This window comes from Ictalurus punctatus, chromosome 7, assembly GCF_001660625.3.
Source record: "Ictalurus punctatus breed USDA103 chromosome 7, Coco_2.0, whole genome shotgun sequence".
Taxonomy (NCBI): Eukaryota; Metazoa; Chordata; class Actinopteri; order Siluriformes; family Ictaluridae; genus Ictalurus; species Ictalurus punctatus.
Window position 1 is genome coordinate 21,372,600 of NC_030422.2, and position 17,616 is coordinate 21,390,215.

General features: G+C 38.8%; 1 protein-coding gene across 1 annotated transcript in view; it reads left to right on the forward strand.

The window, feature by feature from the left end:
* dvl2 (dishevelled segment polarity protein 2) overlaps positions 1-16,453 on the forward strand; it is a 22,555-nt gene extending 6,102 nt beyond the window's left edge. The window contains exons 2-15 of the mRNA XM_017473019.3: positions 1,220-1,289; positions 4,615-4,757; positions 6,329-6,435; positions 6,599-6,728; positions 6,896-6,986; positions 7,070-7,139; positions 8,686-8,825; positions 9,722-9,798; positions 9,887-9,954; positions 10,143-10,265; positions 11,930-12,061; positions 12,294-12,470; positions 12,592-12,810; positions 14,245-16,453. Coding sequence (XP_017328508.1) covers positions 1,220-1,289; positions 4,615-4,757; positions 6,329-6,435; positions 6,599-6,728; positions 6,896-6,986; positions 7,070-7,139; positions 8,686-8,825; positions 9,722-9,798; positions 9,887-9,954; positions 10,143-10,265; positions 11,930-12,061; positions 12,294-12,470; positions 12,592-12,810; positions 14,245-14,777 — 2,080 coding nt within the window. The 3' untranslated portion in view covers positions 14,778-16,453. The remainder of the gene's footprint in view (positions 1-1,219; positions 1,290-4,614; positions 4,758-6,328; positions 6,436-6,598; positions 6,729-6,895; positions 6,987-7,069; positions 7,140-8,685; positions 8,826-9,721; positions 9,799-9,886; positions 9,955-10,142; positions 10,266-11,929; positions 12,062-12,293; positions 12,471-12,591; positions 12,811-14,244) is intronic.
* Positions 16,454-17,616: the final 1,163 nt, after the last annotated feature.

Sequence of the window (17,616 nt, forward strand, 5' to 3'; positions counted from 1 at the left end):
AGTCACTCATGTAACCAGTGAGCTCATATATGCTGAAGAGCATCCTAAATATGTTAATTTGAGAAATTTATTCTCTTCATTAATTAAGCCTCCCTAATACATGATCATATTTCATGTTATCCCTTTTCATGATGCACTACTAATGATTGGAAGGTTTACTATCTGCTACTGCTCAACATGTATTTAGAAAAGCAATCTGATTATTGATGCATATAGACCTTGACATTTTTGCACATGTAAACACAGGCACAGGGTTCTCTGTGGGGGTGCTGGTGGTGGGGATGATTTTCAGACATTTTTTATTAATGTTGTACAGACAGGTGACGTGTTGTTCTGTGCAGGGGAATTGTACTGGCATGATTTCCCCTTAGAACAGGGGTTCTTGGTGACCCCATTTTAAAGGCCCCAAATTCTTATAGGTTGAGAACCTATTCCTTAGTGAGAAGAGACACTGCAAATGAATACAAAGCTCCTCTGACTAATCATCTTTATCCTATGATGAGGCATTTCTATTCTTGTGGGAATGCTCTCTTCCTGTGTGAATTGTTGAAACAACAAAGAAATAGTGTGTGTGCAGAATAAGAGCTCCAACTTAAGAGGATACCTTTTTGTGTTATAAAGGTTGTATGCTAGAAATGTTTTTATAAATTATTTATGGCATGAACAAAGTTACGTGCAAAATAGCTAAAAAGGCTTATTACTGAAGATGTTTGTCGAATTCCGCCCTCCCCCTACCCCCACTCCATTTACCTACCTTACGACAGCTACCCTCAGGGGAGGGTGAAGGCTAACGTACGTCCTGTGAAACACATGAAGCCAGCCAGCTGCGTCTTCTTGAAATGCTGCTCATACTGGGCTTCACAGAACATCGTAACACACTCTGAGGAAAGTGCTGTCTGTCCTCTTCCACATACATTTTGCTTACAGGTGCCCACGATGGCTTCAGTTTGATTTGTTTTGTTAAGGTATCCCATTTTCTGAATGCAGTTCATTTTGCCTGACTCAACAAGATCATGCATGCAAACAAAAGAAAATTTTTCTTCAAAATGTCACCATTAAGCTTGCAAGATGCTTGCTGTGAGGATGAGGGTAATGGATCAGCATTGGGTTTTGGCTAGTATTCTGAACGTTCATAAAGTAATCCACCCGACTCACTCATCATCATAATAGTCATTATTATCAGTCCTTTATTGGTCAGTCACTGTACTTCTCTTTGCAGAGTGGTCAAGGAAGAGATTTCTGATGACAACGCTAAGCTGCCCTGCTTTAATGGACGAGTGGTTTCCTGGGTATGTACCTGACTCTTCCTTGGCATTAGTGTTTCTATTGCATTTGGGCTTTTCCATTAAACCCTTTCTACATTTACTGTTAATAGAGAGTTTACCGTCTTCATGTGATAAGACACCAGCGGAATAATTTCATTATGCAGCACGTCCTAGTTTTTCCTGAGCATTTCATAGTAAATGAGTTGAGATGGAAGATGTTACATAAAATCTATAGTAAATTTGAACCATTTAAGTGAAAACCTGCAGCATTCCTAATAGATCCACCATTTCACCCACATTTGTTTAGCGTCTTAGTCTAACCTTAAAGAGCTCCAAGTGTCTATCTCTGCCTTTCACACGGAGACTGAAACCCAGCCTGCATTAGAAGCTTCCAGTGAAAAGCGTGTTCTCAAAATCAAAAGACTTGGATGAAACCAATCCCAGTGAGACAGAAACGCTATACCAGTATCAGGATATTTCATTTTCATTGGCAAGAGAGTGCACAATAGCACTGAATCCATTAACCCTATTAAAAGAGTTGGTGAGTGCATGTGCCCCCCCCCCCCCCCCCCCCCCCCCGACTTTAAAGGTCTTTAACTCTTTTTAAAGTGATTTATCTTATGCATTTGATCCAGTCTTTTGTAAATAGTAGGGGGTGTGGGTGATTAACATATAGGTAAATTATAACGTTTCCATCATTTTAATTGCAAGTCTAGTTAGTAAAGCGAAGTAGTTTTAAACAGAGCTAACAGCCTCAGGCAAAACTAAGTCATTTCTTGCATGCTGACAGCTATTGAAAGGCTGATTTATTTGTTGTTGTTTTTTTTTATTTTGGTTTTATAGATTCTGAGACATTGGATATTTGTGACCTACAGCCCTGTCTGTTCTATTTCTCACGTTCACACTTGGGCTTTAGTTAGAGGGCCAAATGAAATATCTTTCCATGTGCCCAATCTTTTCATTTAATTACATATAGTTCATATGCTTCATGCCAAGAGTGCACAAATCTGTGTGACCAGGAGAAAGAAAATTTGTTATACCTTTTCTCTTTGTTATACCCATTACTTTACTAAGTCATGGGTATAATGTGTAATCCACAATTTCCTTTTATTGGCTAAGATACAGTGCTCATTTGTATTTAGAACTTAACTAGATAGATAGATAGATAGATAGTTTATTTGTCCTCAAAGAGCAAATTTGTTTCCACTGTGGGTACGCAGAAAAAAACCCCATAACCACAGTAACACCATACATATTAATATCAAAAACAATCACAGACATACAGGAGAGAAGGGGACAAAAAGAAAACGTCAGGATCGTACAACAAATGCCAGTGCATAAGATGGCATCACAATGGCTGATTACCTGTGTGTTTAACGCTCATATAGCCATAGGAACACGGCTCCTACCATAGCTGGCCTTTCTGCACATGGGCAGTCTATACCTGCGGCCAGAAGGAAGGGGGCTGAAACATTGATAAACTGGGTGGTCTGGATCATTTAAAATTTGATGTGTTGTCCGGCATGTATGTGAAATAACACAGTCCTGATGTTTGATTTCTGGTTGGCCCAGGGTAACATGGACACAAAACACTCGTGCACATTTTAAATAGCTTCAGTTTTCATATTTCATTCTACAGCAACTGAAAGGAATACTGCAGCGTTTCCAGCCTAATATCTATCCATCTATACTAAATGGTCTGCACTTATACAGCGCTTTTATCCAAAGCACTTTACACTGTGTCTCATTCACCCATTTGCACACACATTGGCACACCAATGGTAGCAGAGCTGCCATGCAAGGTGCTCACTTGCCACTAGGAGCAACTTGGGGTTCAGTGTCTTGCCCAAGGACACTTCGGCATGTAGAGTCATGTGGGCCGGGAATCGAACTGCCAACCCTACGATTAGTGGACAACCCGCTCTACCACCTGAGCCACAGCCGCCCAAACAGTAATGACTGTACTTGGGGCAAGGAAAAAACATTGCAAAAAACAAACAAAACAAAAACACCCAGAATTACTTGAAACAACTAGTTTAAGGGCAGTTGTTGAATCTATCAACACATTTTTAAAACATATGACTATGATTTCAGAAGTGTACCCACTCCACTTTAAATGTCTTGTGGCAATATGTCAGTGTTCACAAAGTGAAAGTAAATGCATGTTTAAAAAAAAAAAAAATGGTTTCCTGTTTGACATTTTTCCTGTAATCACACCCCCGTATTGTAATGCCACTGGGCACTGACCGACCTGAACTAATCACTGGTGAGAGAAAGTCACACGCAGAAAGGCATGCTATTTTATTTCTTTTCATTAAAAACTATTTACAGGTATGTGAGATTAATTCCCAGGAGCTGATCATGACATTGAAAAATCTGTTGTGTTTGTGCCTTCGACAAAACTTGGAGGCAGAAAGTCTTTAGCTGTTCTATAACACAAGCTGTGTTGTTTCTCTCGCATCTTTTTCACTCTGCATGTGTTTAAATGTGAGATGATTGAGCGCTGGACTTTATGACTGGCTCCACTTTAATAAATGCTCATTTGAAACCAGTCATGTGGAAAGTGGCTTCACACGCACCAACCTTATTTCACAGGGTTAAGAAATGTTATTTGATTGTATCCAGTACAATTTATCAGATATATTTACTTACTCATTGTGAGAAAGCACCTAAACTGAGCCTCAGGCTTCAATGCATGAATGACGTCCCAGCCAGTATGAACTGCAAAAGCTTGACCTGCTCAATAATTACAGATTACACCTCCATTACTTCCTTCATTTCACTTGTTTATCGCTGAACTTTGGTTGATGTTAAATGCATTCGAAGGCGTCTGTATACTGCTTTCTGGATTCTAAGTGGCGTGTTCAGGAAAACAAAATAAACCTGTAGAAAACTATGAAATAAAAAAAACTTTAAAAAAATAAATAAATAAGGCCACACATGCAACAGATAGGAAATGTGTTGTGTATTAAGATAAATAAATAAATTTCCTTTGTGTGTTTTCACTGCTATGGTATGTTTTTTAAAATCTCTCTTCTAGCCTACTGGCCAACATCCCACCTCTACCTGAACTTTAAAATGATACGTTTATGAGGGGCGATTCTCACTGATCTCCATATTGTGGAGTAGATTGCAGTGTTTCTGTCTAATAATCTAGCACAAATGTGTTTTGGCAGGTTGGGAATGAAATAAGCTGCCAACCCCCAGGATTTTTGAAAATATGCTAGTATTTGAACATGAAATTAGCTTAGGTTAAGAAATAATAAAAATATAATATGATTGTTTAAATTTTTTTTTTTAATTGCTCATGTATATTTAGTCTGTCTAAATAATCTTTTTATTTTTTCAGCTTGTCTCCTCAGATGTTCCTGTAGCAGAACCTGCACCACCTCCAGTGGAAGTCCGAGCTCAGCCGTCACCTCCTCCTCCCCTTCCCCCTCCTCCAGCTGAGAGGACCGGAGGCATCGGAGACTCAAGACCTCCCTCATTCCAGTAGGCATCTTCTCAACCTCTCTTAGACCCTTTTACTTGAACAGTGTTGACCCAGGGATTTGTACCTGGCACAGCATCATGATCTCAGTCAACAGTGTTATTTAAAGTTGGTGCAATGAAAGTACAATATTTACATGTATTTATTCTAACTATGCACCACTGTATGGGCCCACACAACTTGCTGGCACAACTTTGCCAAAGTTGGAACAAATACCTATAAATGCTTAATATCTAGGTATAGATGTGTGGTGATGTATGTATTTCTGTTTTTATAGCAAGCTTCACAATGAACATATAAAGTATTCATGGTAGTAAAATACCCAAGTAATAGATATGCACATACTCGCTTATGGGAATAAGACTGGCTTGGGCTGTGCCTTGGACACAACAGCAGCAGATTAGCCAAATCATGAGCAATGTAATCATGCGAATTGGTTTAAAGAAATAGTTCAACATATATCTTATTGGTGTTTTCTTCTTTAGTTTTGATTACAGCTACGATGTTACTAAATCATATGTCTCTCATTTACTTTACAGTCTGTACAGGATTTCGCAGAGTTTTTTTGTGTGACTGGTGTGGCCAAAAAAGTATGATTTTGCTGTGACTTTTTTTTTTTTTTTTTTGCGGAAAACTACTTGAATTGCAGAAACTGCAATTGCACAAAATTGTTTTGCATGCTTTGTCCGCAGTGATGTTTGTTATTAAATTAGACCTTTTAGCTGTATGTGTTCGACGCACATGAATCAAAGAGGGCTTTGACTGAAAGTGTGTCGTGATGACGTCACATGACGTGACTTGGCCAAAATCTACAGTAATTTTTAAAAATTGCAAGCTCCTAAGAATATTTTGGAGTTTGCTTGATTTTCCATTAATTTCTGCGATTGCAAAATCCTGGTAGAACTGGCTTTAAAAAAACACTTAAATTATGCAAATTTGTCTAAAAATCATTGCAGGAAAAATTTGGGAGATTTACTCAGTCTGTATTTGCTGTTTTATATTCATTCGCAAAACTTCCCGCTTTCAAACTCTGGAAGTATCCGCATTCAAAAACTTTGACGATACAAAATTGTTCAAGACATTACAGCATTCAGTGACAAGGTCAAGCTTTCTGTATTTTTCTAGATTGCAGTATGTTATATTGTCCACTAAACCACATTTGCTAATGTCTGTCACTTTACTAAATAAGTGGATTCCGTTTAAGTTGTATAGTTATGGAAAAGGTTTTGGGTGAGACAGACTTTTTAGCTATATTGGCTTCAAATGTCCAGTACAAAACTAAAGAAGAAAATGTCAAGCACAAAACATGGTCTTGGCTGAGTGTCTACATTTGGGGTAAATTAAATGTATTTATTCATTTATTTGCCAGACTATTCCTTTTAATCACCAGGTATCGCTGTTTGATCCGTGAACTTTAACTACTTGGATCTGCAAAGCACACACTAACAAGTTTGGCTAATAATTTGCAGCCTTAGGACCATCTTTGATCATTGTACAATTTCTACATGTTATTTAAACTTGCAAACTCCATGGCATGAAATGAATGCATGCGTGTGTTTACTTGGTGTTGCAGTCCGAACGCTGCAGGCAGTGTGGAGACGCTGGATGAACAGACAGAGACCGAGTCTGTCGTGTCCTTCAGGAGAGAGAGGCCTCGCCACAGAGAGAGCATGGAGCACGGTGAGAAGTCCAGTGTCTTGTCAGATATAAACTGTAGATCTGAATATGACTCAAAAACAGCTATCTCAGTCTTGTATACGTCTTACTCCTTTTTTTTTTTTTCTTTCCCCTTTCCTTTTTCCCCCTTGTCTCGTTTTTTAAATTTATTTTAAATTGGCTTTAGGGTCACGTATGAATGGCCAGTCCCGTATGGAGAGGCACTTGGCAGGTTATGAAAGTGCCACCACAGTGATGAGCAGTGAACTGGAAACTACTAGCTTCTGTGATTCAGATGATGATGACACCATGAGCAGGTTAGAAGTGTGGGGGGAACGACGATGAGCCACGCCCTGTTTTGTTTTTTTGTTTTTTTTTTAAAAGTGACACTAATGAGTCAGGGAACTGTAAAACTTTTAAATGCTGTGGTGTTTCTGATTTCTGTTCTATGTATGCCTGATGCTGAGGTTAATGTTGTGTGCAGGTTTAGTAGTTCAACAGAACAGAGCACTGCCTCGAGGCTGCTAAAGCGCCATCGCAGACGCAGGAAACAGCGTCCTCCAAGGCTGGAGAGGGTACTGCTTGCTTTTATCATCTGACACATGGATCCGAGTTTTTGCATTTCTGTTTTCTTGTTATATTTATTACTTTCTTTCAGGCATCATCTTTCAGTAGTGTGACAGACTCAACTATGTCTCTGAATATCATCACAGTCACTCTCAACATGGGTTAGTATGTTTCAGTGCATTCAGGTTCATGAGATTTCCTCTTGGCACAAATTATTATTGTAGTTATTATTCTAGTTTTACTTATACCACAGGCTGTTGTATTCTCAAATTTGATTGGTCAGAAAGTGTTGATTACATTACTATAACAGCTACTTTTTTTTCTATAACTTCAGATCTGGCTGTAGTTAAAATTGGTTATGGATTATATTATATCCATTATGGTGAATATACAGTCATGTGGAAAACAATAGGTACACCTCATGGAAATTGTTGGCTATTTTGACATGATTGGACAAGCAAACATTGTGATCCTCTTTGAAACAAACTCTACTACAAAACTTCAACTTTGTGTCATTTGATAATTTTCACAATTTAATGTAACAAATAAACAGATCAGTCACATGGAAAAAGTAAGTACACCCCTACATTCACACCTTCAATTCTATAAAATTAGAATCAGGTGTTGAACCTGTCCTATTTATACCCCTCTCATATCTAGTGTCTGGTGTTCCCTTTGCTATTGAGGTGTGGGGTGTCATCATGCCAAGATCTAAAGAGTTCTTTAAGGCCTTCAGAAAAATGGCTGTGGATGCCTATGAGTCTGGCAAGGGATTTGAAAAGATCTCCAGATTATTTGATTCATCTTCAAATGGCTGCCGATTTGTCCAGGACTGGCCGTCCCAGCAAATAAGCCCAAGAGCAGACCATCTGATGCAAAAAGAACTATCCAAGAACTCCAACATTTCATCACAGGATCTACTAGTAGGCCTTGCAGCTGGTGGTGTCAAAGTGCATGCTTCTACAATCAGAAAGAGATTGCACAAATTTGACCTGCATAGGAGGAGTGCTAGGAAAAAGCCTTTGCAAGACTGCCTATATGCTCCTTGGCAAACTGTAACGTCCAGGCCTTTGGGGGTAATGTGCTCTGGACAGATGAATTAAAGATAGTACATGCAAGAAAACTGCTAAACATCTTACACCTGAAAGAATATTGCATGGAAGAGTGGTCAAAAATGCCAGAAAGCCTGGTGGACCGTTATGCAAAATGCCTACAAGAAGTTATTTCTGTTAAATGGGGCAATACTAGCTTCTGAGACCAAGGGTGTACTCACTTTTTCCACAGAAGTATATCATGTCTGTTGATCTGTCTGAATAAATGATTGAAAAAGTTCATTTTCCTTGTAAGTTTGTTCAAGTATATCGACTTTATTAATAGGCACTGTTTCAAAGATGATCAAATGTTTGCTTGTCCAAACACGTAAAAAAAAAAAAAAAAAAAAAAAAAAAATCCAACAATTTCCATGGGGTGTACTTATTTTTTCACATGACTGTATTTTATAAAACGGTGTATATTAATGCGCTTTGACTCAGGCTGCATCACACCACCTTCCCATAGATTTCTTTTCTATAACAGCACACCCTGTTGCATTTTATTCCTTACTTATTGTTATTGTGAACATTAAAGATCTGAATGCTGATGTTCCTTAAATGTCTTGACTGTTTTTCCCAACTGCTCTGTGTTTATTTGCATGCATGTGGTTAACAGAGAAGTATAATTTCCTGGGCATCAGTATTGTGGGACAGAGTAACGAGCGAGGCGATGGAGGCATCTATATTGGCTCCATAATGAAGGGAGGAGCAGTGGCTGCTGATGGGCGAATTGAACCTGGGGACATGCTGCTTCAGGTGAGCGAGAAATTGCATGTGGGTGTGTGCAGGCAAGAAGGGGTAGGAGGGGCAGGAAATATTGGAAAAACCGGTGTAGGTGTGACTAAAAGTCTAAATTACTTAAAATTACCGACTGTTAACTAATCCATCATCAATTAATTGTTTTAAAAAATCATGGGATTGTGCAACAATGTGTGGTTTGAATTTCAGGTATACACACATAGAAAAGGGATGGGTTTCAGTATATGATGTAAAAATATGGCCTTTTTATACACTCACTGAGCACTTTATTAGGAAATCCCTGTACACCAACACATTCATGCAATTATCTAATCAGGAAATCATGTTGCAGAAGTGCAATGCATTAAAGGGTTGTAGAGGTTCATGGAGGTGGTGGTATAATGGTGTGGGGAATGTTTTCTTGGCACACTTTGACAATGCACCATGTGTCAAAGCAAAAGTCGTCTCAAATTGGTTTCATGAGCATGACAATGAGTTCAATGTTCTTCAGTGGATTTCCCAGTCACCAGATCTGACTCCAACAGAACACCTTTGGGATGTGCTAGAATGGTTTCCAACATCTTGCTATGGAGAAATGAGGCTGTTTTGAAAGCAAACAGAGGCCCTTCTTAGTATTAGTATAGTGTTCCTAATAAAGTACTTGGTGAGTGTATATTAGAAACAGGATTTACTACCCTGTAAAATATAGCTATAGATGAACAGTGGGCCTGACCATAAATTGCCTTAAATGCCTGTATTTAATGTAATTGATGATCTTATTGAGTTTAAATGTTATTATTGGTCAGCTTAGAAAGTGTTGTGTGTTAATGTTATGTGATATTATTATTATTATTATTATTATTATTATTATTAGTAGTAGTAGTAGTAGTGTAAAATTGACTCTTTCTTCACAGGTGAATGATATTAATTTTGAGAACATGAGCAATGATGATGCAGTCAGGGTACTACGGGAGATTGTGCACAAGCCAGGGTAAGGCACCTACTTTTTGTGAGTGTGTGTGAAGACAAATGAATACATGTAGCGTTACATGGCTTATGTGTTCCTAAATGTATTTCAGACCTATCACTCTGACAGTGGCTAAATGCTGGGACCCCTCACCTCAAGGCTACTTTACACTTCCACGTAGTGAGTCAATTCAAATTCAATTTCAAATGGCATTGTATTATATTAAGTGATTTTATGAGGGTCAGATTACCTTATATTGCATGTTGATTGCATTTGTTACTTAGAACATCATCTTGACAGGAAGTACATAAAGAAAGAAGAAATAATACATGATGTGAGAGGTTTCTTGTTTCCCCTCTTTTTGCCAGATGAGCCTATCCGACCTATAGACCCTGCAGCCTGGGTCAGTCATTCAGTAGCCATGACGGGAGCATACCCGCCTTACCCAGGCAGTACAATCACATCCAGCTCATCCGTCACTGAGACTGAACGTATGTTCCTTCTCATTCTCTGATATTCTAAACAATTTTTTTAATTCTAAGTTATTCTCTATGTACAGTGGTGTTTGAAAGTTTGTGAAACCTTTAGAAATTTCTATTTATCTGCATAAATATGACCTAAAACATAATCAGATATTCACACAAGTCCTAAGACCAGGAGAGCCCAATTAAACAAATGAGAGAAAAGTATTTTACTCGGTCATTTATTTATTGAGAAAAATTATCCAATATTACATATCTGTGAGTGGCAAAAGTATGTGAACCTCTAGGATTAACATTTTAATTTGTAGGTGAAATTAGTCAGGTATTTTCAGTCAGTGGGATGACAATCAAGTGTGAGTTTTATATAAAGAACAGGGATCAGTTGGAGTCTGATCTTCACAATACGTTTATGGAGGTGTATCATGGTATGAACAAAGGAGATTTTTGTGGACCTCAGAAAGAGTTGTTGAAGCTCATGAGGCTGGAAAAGGTTACAAAACCATCTGTTGAGTTTGGAATCGACCCATTGTGTACAAATGGAGGAAATTTAAGACCATTGTTACCCTCCCCAGGAGTGGTCAACCAACAAAAATCACTTCAAGTGCAAGTCGTGTAATAGTCCTCGAGGACACAGTGGAGCCAAGCAACTAAAGGCCTCTCTCACATGTTCAATGTTCATGAGTCCACCATCAGGACACTGAACAATAATGGTGTACATGGCAGGGTTGCAAAAAGAACATTGCTGCCCATCTGCAGTTTGTTAAAGACCACTGGACAAGCCAGAAGACTGTTGAAAAAATGTTTTGTGGATGGATGAAACCAAAATAAAGTAGAATTTTTGGTTTAAATGAGAAGCGGTATGTTGGGAGAAAGTAAAACACTGCATTCCAGCATATGAACCATATCCCATCTGTGAAACATGGTGGTGGTAGTGTCATGGTTTAGGGCTGTTTTGCTCTATCTGGGCCAGGACAACTTGAAATCATTGATGGAAAAATGACTTCTGAAAAATACCAGCGAATTCTAAAGAAAAATGTCAGGACATCTGTGCGTGAACTGAATCTCAAGAGAAAGTGGATGACGCAGCAAGAAAACAACCCTAACAATAACGACTGAGTCGTTCTACCAAAGAATGGTTAAAGAAGAATAAAGTTAATATTTGGAACAGCCAAGTCAAAGTCCTGATCATAATCCAATAGAAATGTTGTGGAAGGACCTGAAGCAAGCAGTTCATGTGAGGAAACTCACCAACATCCCAGAGTTTAAGTTGTTCTGTACCGAGAAATGGGTTAAAATTCCTCAAAACTGTAGGCAGGACTGATCAACAGTTACCAGAAACGTTTAGTTACACTTTTTGCTGCACAAAGGGGTCACACCAGATACTGAAAGCAAAGGTTCACATACTTTTGCCTCGCACAGATATGTAATATTGTATAATTTTCCTCAATATATAGATGACCAAGTATAATATTTTTTTCTCCTTTATTTAATTGGGTTCTTTTTTATCTACTTTTAGGTCTTCTAGGAAAATGTGATGTTGTGTTAGGTCATATTTATGCAGAAACGTTCAAGCACTGCCTTATCTCCAATACCCCCCCCCCCCCCCCCCCCCCCAAAGGGTAATTGCTTTCACACATGTGTCTCATGTTACTCTTGTTGTAATTTGTCTATAGGTTTTGATGAGTTTAACCTGTCTCTTCACTCTGATATGGCAAGTGTGGCAAAGGCTATGGCCTCTCCTGAGTCAGGACTAGAAGTGAGAGACAGAATGTGGCTAAAGATCACTATCCCTAATGCCTTCCTGGGTAAGGAATAGGTTTTGAACGAGACTTTTTAAAAAAAAAAATTAGCTAGGAATGACTGTTTTCTGTATTGGAAAACAAATACATTATTGGTTTACATATTAATAAAAATAGAGATTATTACTAGTTTACATTGGATTAGATTACTACTACTTTAGCAAATCTATTAGCTTAGTTTGGATAAGCCAGGTCAATCTAACAGGCTCAATAGATAATAATGATATGGTATGTGCAGGCTCAGATGTGGTGGAGTGGCTCTACCATCACATAGAGGGATTTCAGGACCGCAGAGAGGCTCGTAAATATGCCAGTAACCTCCTGAAAGCTGGTTTCATTAGGCATACTGTCAATAAGATCACTTTCTCGGAGCAGTGCTACTACATCTTTGGAGACTTCAGTGACTGTGAGAACTGTGAGTGTTACAATTTGGTTTCTTAAATCAGTCCTTTTATATAATATGTTTATTGTGAAATACAACACTGTTGTATTAAATCTATCATCAATATATAATTTCTCTTTCTCACTCCTCTCAGACATGGCCAACCTGTCTCTCAATGATAACGATGGTTCCAGTGGAGCTTCGGACCAAGACACACTAGCCCCTCTCCCATTACCAGGGGCAACACCATGGCCCCTGCTCCACTCTTTCCCATACCAGTACCCACACCCCTACTCAAGCCAGCCACCGCCGTACCATGAGCTTTCCAGCTACAGTTATGCCCCTGGCAGCACGGGAAGCCAGCACAGCGAGGGTGAGAAACCACTTCCTCCCTGGATCTGTATTTTCTACTCTAATGTGTGACTGTATATATGTGAGAACATTGTAACGGGCGTTCAGAAGTAAAGCCAAAATGTTTCTGAGACCCTCTAGTGGCTGGCTGCAGTACAATTGTTAACCCCTCCCATTCCCAAGTTAGGGAATTGGAAAGGACCTGAACTTATAAGTTACATAACCACACATTATTTTAGGGAATAGTGTTCTGTCATTTTTCCAAGTTCACTTAACCCTCAGTATTGCTCCTTACAATAAGTACATTCCACAACAGTTATTTGATGATAAAAGCATATGGGTGAGGTGTTTGACAGTTGAGCCTCAGGAACGAGCACGCACTTTCCAATACTCGCCTAAATCTCATGACGGTTCTGTAGCAAAGCCTTGTCTTGTTCCGAGGTAAATTGTTGTAACAGACCCTTAGCCCAGAGTTCATTGCAGTTTTTCTGTCTAAGCTAGATCGCTGTACTGATGATATAACTAGCAAACCAACATGAGTGAAAGAAGTGATTGCATAAAGAAAGACAGCTAACGCGAGCTTAATTTCATAATAAAGTTCATACAGCCAATAAATTAACACTTGAAGTAGCTTGTTATGCCAGTTATTCCTTTTTAAGTGGACTCCCCTGGCGCAGTGGGCGGTGCATAAGAGTACACTTCTCCATTCATAGTAACTTACTGCAGGGGTCAAAGTTGCATGTAAATCATGGAGACCAGGGATCCCCCCCCGTCAAAAAATAAGTTGTGTGAAGTGTAAGTGTTAACTGCTGTTTACCAGTATCTTTTCAGGTGGTACCTTACATTAGCTACTTATACTTTAATTGCTTTAAAATGATTAAACTGATCGATGTATCCAACTAGCTAGAGAATGGTAGGTCAGTCAGTCATGATTCAAAGCTTTTTTTCTTGATAATGGTCAAAACAATATCTTGGAGAAAATTATCCAATTATAATTGAATGCTTGCATATTAATTAATAAGACTGTAATCGCCATTCTGAGTTAGTCAATGTGCCATCTTAAGTTGCACATCAGGTATGCTAGAGGTGGACCCACTGTGCAAATAGTCGTATCTACTGCAGAGACTCTGTCTCTAGTTTTCACAAGGTGTCTCCTATTTCAGCCAAAAAAGGCTTCAAATTCGTACAATATACTCCCTTCAGCCAGTCAGAAGCAGATTACTGGCCACCTGTTTTAGAGAAAGGAAGATGAGATAAATTGTGCTGTGACCTTTTTTGAATTGGAGCCATAGAAAATTATTTATTAATTCACAGATTTTTGAGTGTATTTCAGCATTTTAATTCATGGCATATTCAAAGGAACAATTTGTACTATTTAAAGCCCTTTACTGCCTGACTGACAAGTGTGGATGTATGCATTTTAATGACTTCTGGTTTCTACTTCCTCCGTGTACAGGGAGTCGGAGCAGTGGATCCACTCGGAGTGAGGGTGAGAGGAGGAGGGGTAGTAAGAGTGGCAGCACTGTGGCTGGCAGCACCCGTGACGACAAATCTCCCAATGGGGGTGGAGCTGACTCACGCTCAGGCAGCGGCAGTGAATCTGAATACTCGGTGCGCAGTAGCCTAAGGAGGGACCATGGCTCAGCCACTCCAAGTGAGCACAGTCATGCTAGTCAGCGCTCACATCACCGGCCACCGCCCCCTCACCTCACTCCATACCCACCTGGCATTCCCATTCCATACAACCCTATGATGGTAATGATGGTACCCCAGCACCCACATCCACACCCAGCGTTGGGAGCTCCTCATCCGCAAACAGCTGGCACGCCACTACACCCAGGCTTGCCTCCACCCAATAATCCTGGAGGACCTCCTGGAGCTCCACCCACACGTGACCTGGCCTCTGTCCCGCCTGAGCTCACAGCCTCTAGGCAGTCTTTCCACCTGGCCATGGGAAACCCCAGCGAGTTCTTTGTGGATGTCATGTAGGGAAAGTTAACACAGGCTAAGAGTGTCCGTGTGAGGGATGGATGAGTGAACCAGTGAGTGACTGAGTGAATGAATGAAACCTCTATGTGACTTAATCATATAATAACTGTGAGCCTCATTCAGTAAGCGACTGAGATGTAACATTTGGTATTGCTGCAGGATAGCTCTTTATAGTTGGTGTCTATCCATGCCAGCAGGAACAGGGTTTCTGTATAAAGCTGGACGTCTTGCACAAATCAGATTTAGCACATCAAGTCATTTGAAAGTTAGTTCAGTCTCACCAACAAAATGCAAAAGGGTCTGGCCTCCCTAACGGCGCTGTCGTGTTTTTTTTTTTTTTTTTTTTTTTGAACGTCTCCAAACATTTCCTGACACTTTTTCCTGCAAATATTTATCAAATTATGCAGGGAGCACTATACTCTGATTAACATAGGAAAATCTCTGAGACCTCTTTATATTCCATGAAAATATTTGCCTTGGCAAAACTCATCCTGCCCAAACGCTAGTTCTTTTGATCTCTAAATACGTGTTTGGGTTTCTGTATAGCTTACCTGCAGAGGTGTGCTTTCGTTTGTTTAAATAATGCAGATTTTTCAGAGAATAACTAAGTCAACAAGCAGACAATTTAACTAGTATTTTTTTCTTTTAACAGGGAAAAAAAGTTTATAAAGGATTCTGGATGTTTTTGACAAGGCAGCTATGAAGTGGTGTTAGTAAGTTGTATTTTCTCAAATCCTTGCAACCATGAGCTTTCACAGCTGAAATGTTTAAACCTAAGGGGAAGCTTTCTAACATTATGGCAACTAGTATTGAAGGTCTGTTCTTTACAGTACACCTTTGCAGTGTGTAAAATGCATTAATAAATGACGATAAACTAATGTGAAACAGGGTTTGATTTTTAGGATTATAAACAGTTTTTTTTTTTTTTTTCTTTTTTTTTTTGCTGGTCATTTTCTCTGGTACTGTGGACTAAAGGTGACTGAAGAGTAATCATGATCAGAAATGTTTACCATCAAACACAGCTGCATGTGTTGGCAGACTAGAATTGTGGTACAGACAGTGGTACACGGAGAGGGAGAGTTGATGCCAAAAATGGTACTTATGCTGGGTAGAACAGGCAATTTTTATAATCCACATATTTCACATTTCTACTCATTTTTTTGTTTGTAGACTGACAAGCATAATCATTTTTGTATGAATGAATATATGGATATAATCAAAGCATACAGGTGCTAAATGAAGATTGAACAGAACAGTGCCACTTTTGGTGCCATGTTGTTTGTTGTCACTTTTGTGTTTCTTATTCAAAATAAATTTGTAATAGAAGAGAACATTTCTGGACTGACACTCTTTTTTTGAGGATGAATCAGTCAACAAGAGGAAATATGCTTTATGTCAAAGTCCTTGTGCTGTAAGTGGCCACTCATGATGTACTGTAGCTTATACCTTACATGCTTCAGAACTGTGGGACAAAGTCAACACGAGTTGAGACAGCTGTCTCCTTTTGCACAAAGGAGAAATGGGAGCTATTAATACTGTGGTGGTTACTTAGTGCTTTTTTAGCAGCTGTCCTGTCTAATAGTGTGTTTTGTACTGCCCTAGTGAACAGGTACATATATATTCTATACATAAGCGTATTGTATAAGTATAAATATATAAAATCCTCTTTTTTCCTCCCTGTTGTGTGTTTTTGTAAATGAGTGTTTCTTTTTTGCATTCTACTAGAGATGTTTTATACATTTTAATAGCTGTGTTACAACTAAGTATGATGCATTTAGAATTTTGTAAGTATAAATATAGTTTTCTAGTAAATGTACACCTTACACACACTGGCCATTTTATCAGTTAAAAAAAAGTCTTCTAGTATTGTCTATGATTTAAAAAAAACAAAGGGTAGGATTACTTGATCCAAGGGCCAATGGAGTAGATTTACCTATTAACGTGGCAACTGAGTGTTGTTCATGACAGCTTCTGCCCTCCTGTGTGTAAGGTTGTATAGGAGAAGATCCTGATTGTGACAGCTCTGTAGGTTGTAGAGTTAAATTTAATTGTTTCAGTAAAATAAAAACACCCAACAGAATAATACAGCTGGATGTTTGTTGATGGACATATCGTATTTACTTTTATAAATAACTATAGCTCAAATTAATGCTATATATGTTGGTTCATAGTAGTTGTGGTTAGTAAAATAATTTTTAATTTTGTATATGATCCTCCTCCATACAGTCACGGATTTTCAAATAAAACTGTCCAGTGTGGAATTATGGCTGAATCCCAGTAGCCCCCTACTGGACATTAAAGTGAAGTACATTGCGTAGGCACTGTGTAAGCGGTCACAGCCATTTGGGACTTTTGCTTTGGATAATTTCCGACAGTTTCCTAAAAAAAACAAAAAACAATCCACCAAATCGACCCCCACCCCACCCCCGGAGTAACTCCAGAACAGCATATTATTATTAAATAATATATATATTATAGAATAGCATAAGAATAACATATTATTAAGACACTACAGGCAGAAATTGTGGTTTTGGTCACATCAATAATTTTTCCGATTTTTAGTAAAATTCCATCTATAAAATGTCCACTGTTAAACTGTAGTTATTAAAATGTCAGAACTCAGCAGTAATATATTTATTTCATTGTTTATGTCCGTTCTCAACCACCATATTATCTGGCTTCAAGCTCCGCCCACTCGGCACACGTCATGCCATATATCCTTAAGCCTCCCCTCCATACAAATATCAACTTGTAAATCATGATATATATGTCGATTTATTTTACATTAACCATTTCATAAACCACATTTACTAACGTATAAATACACGTAACGTCGTTT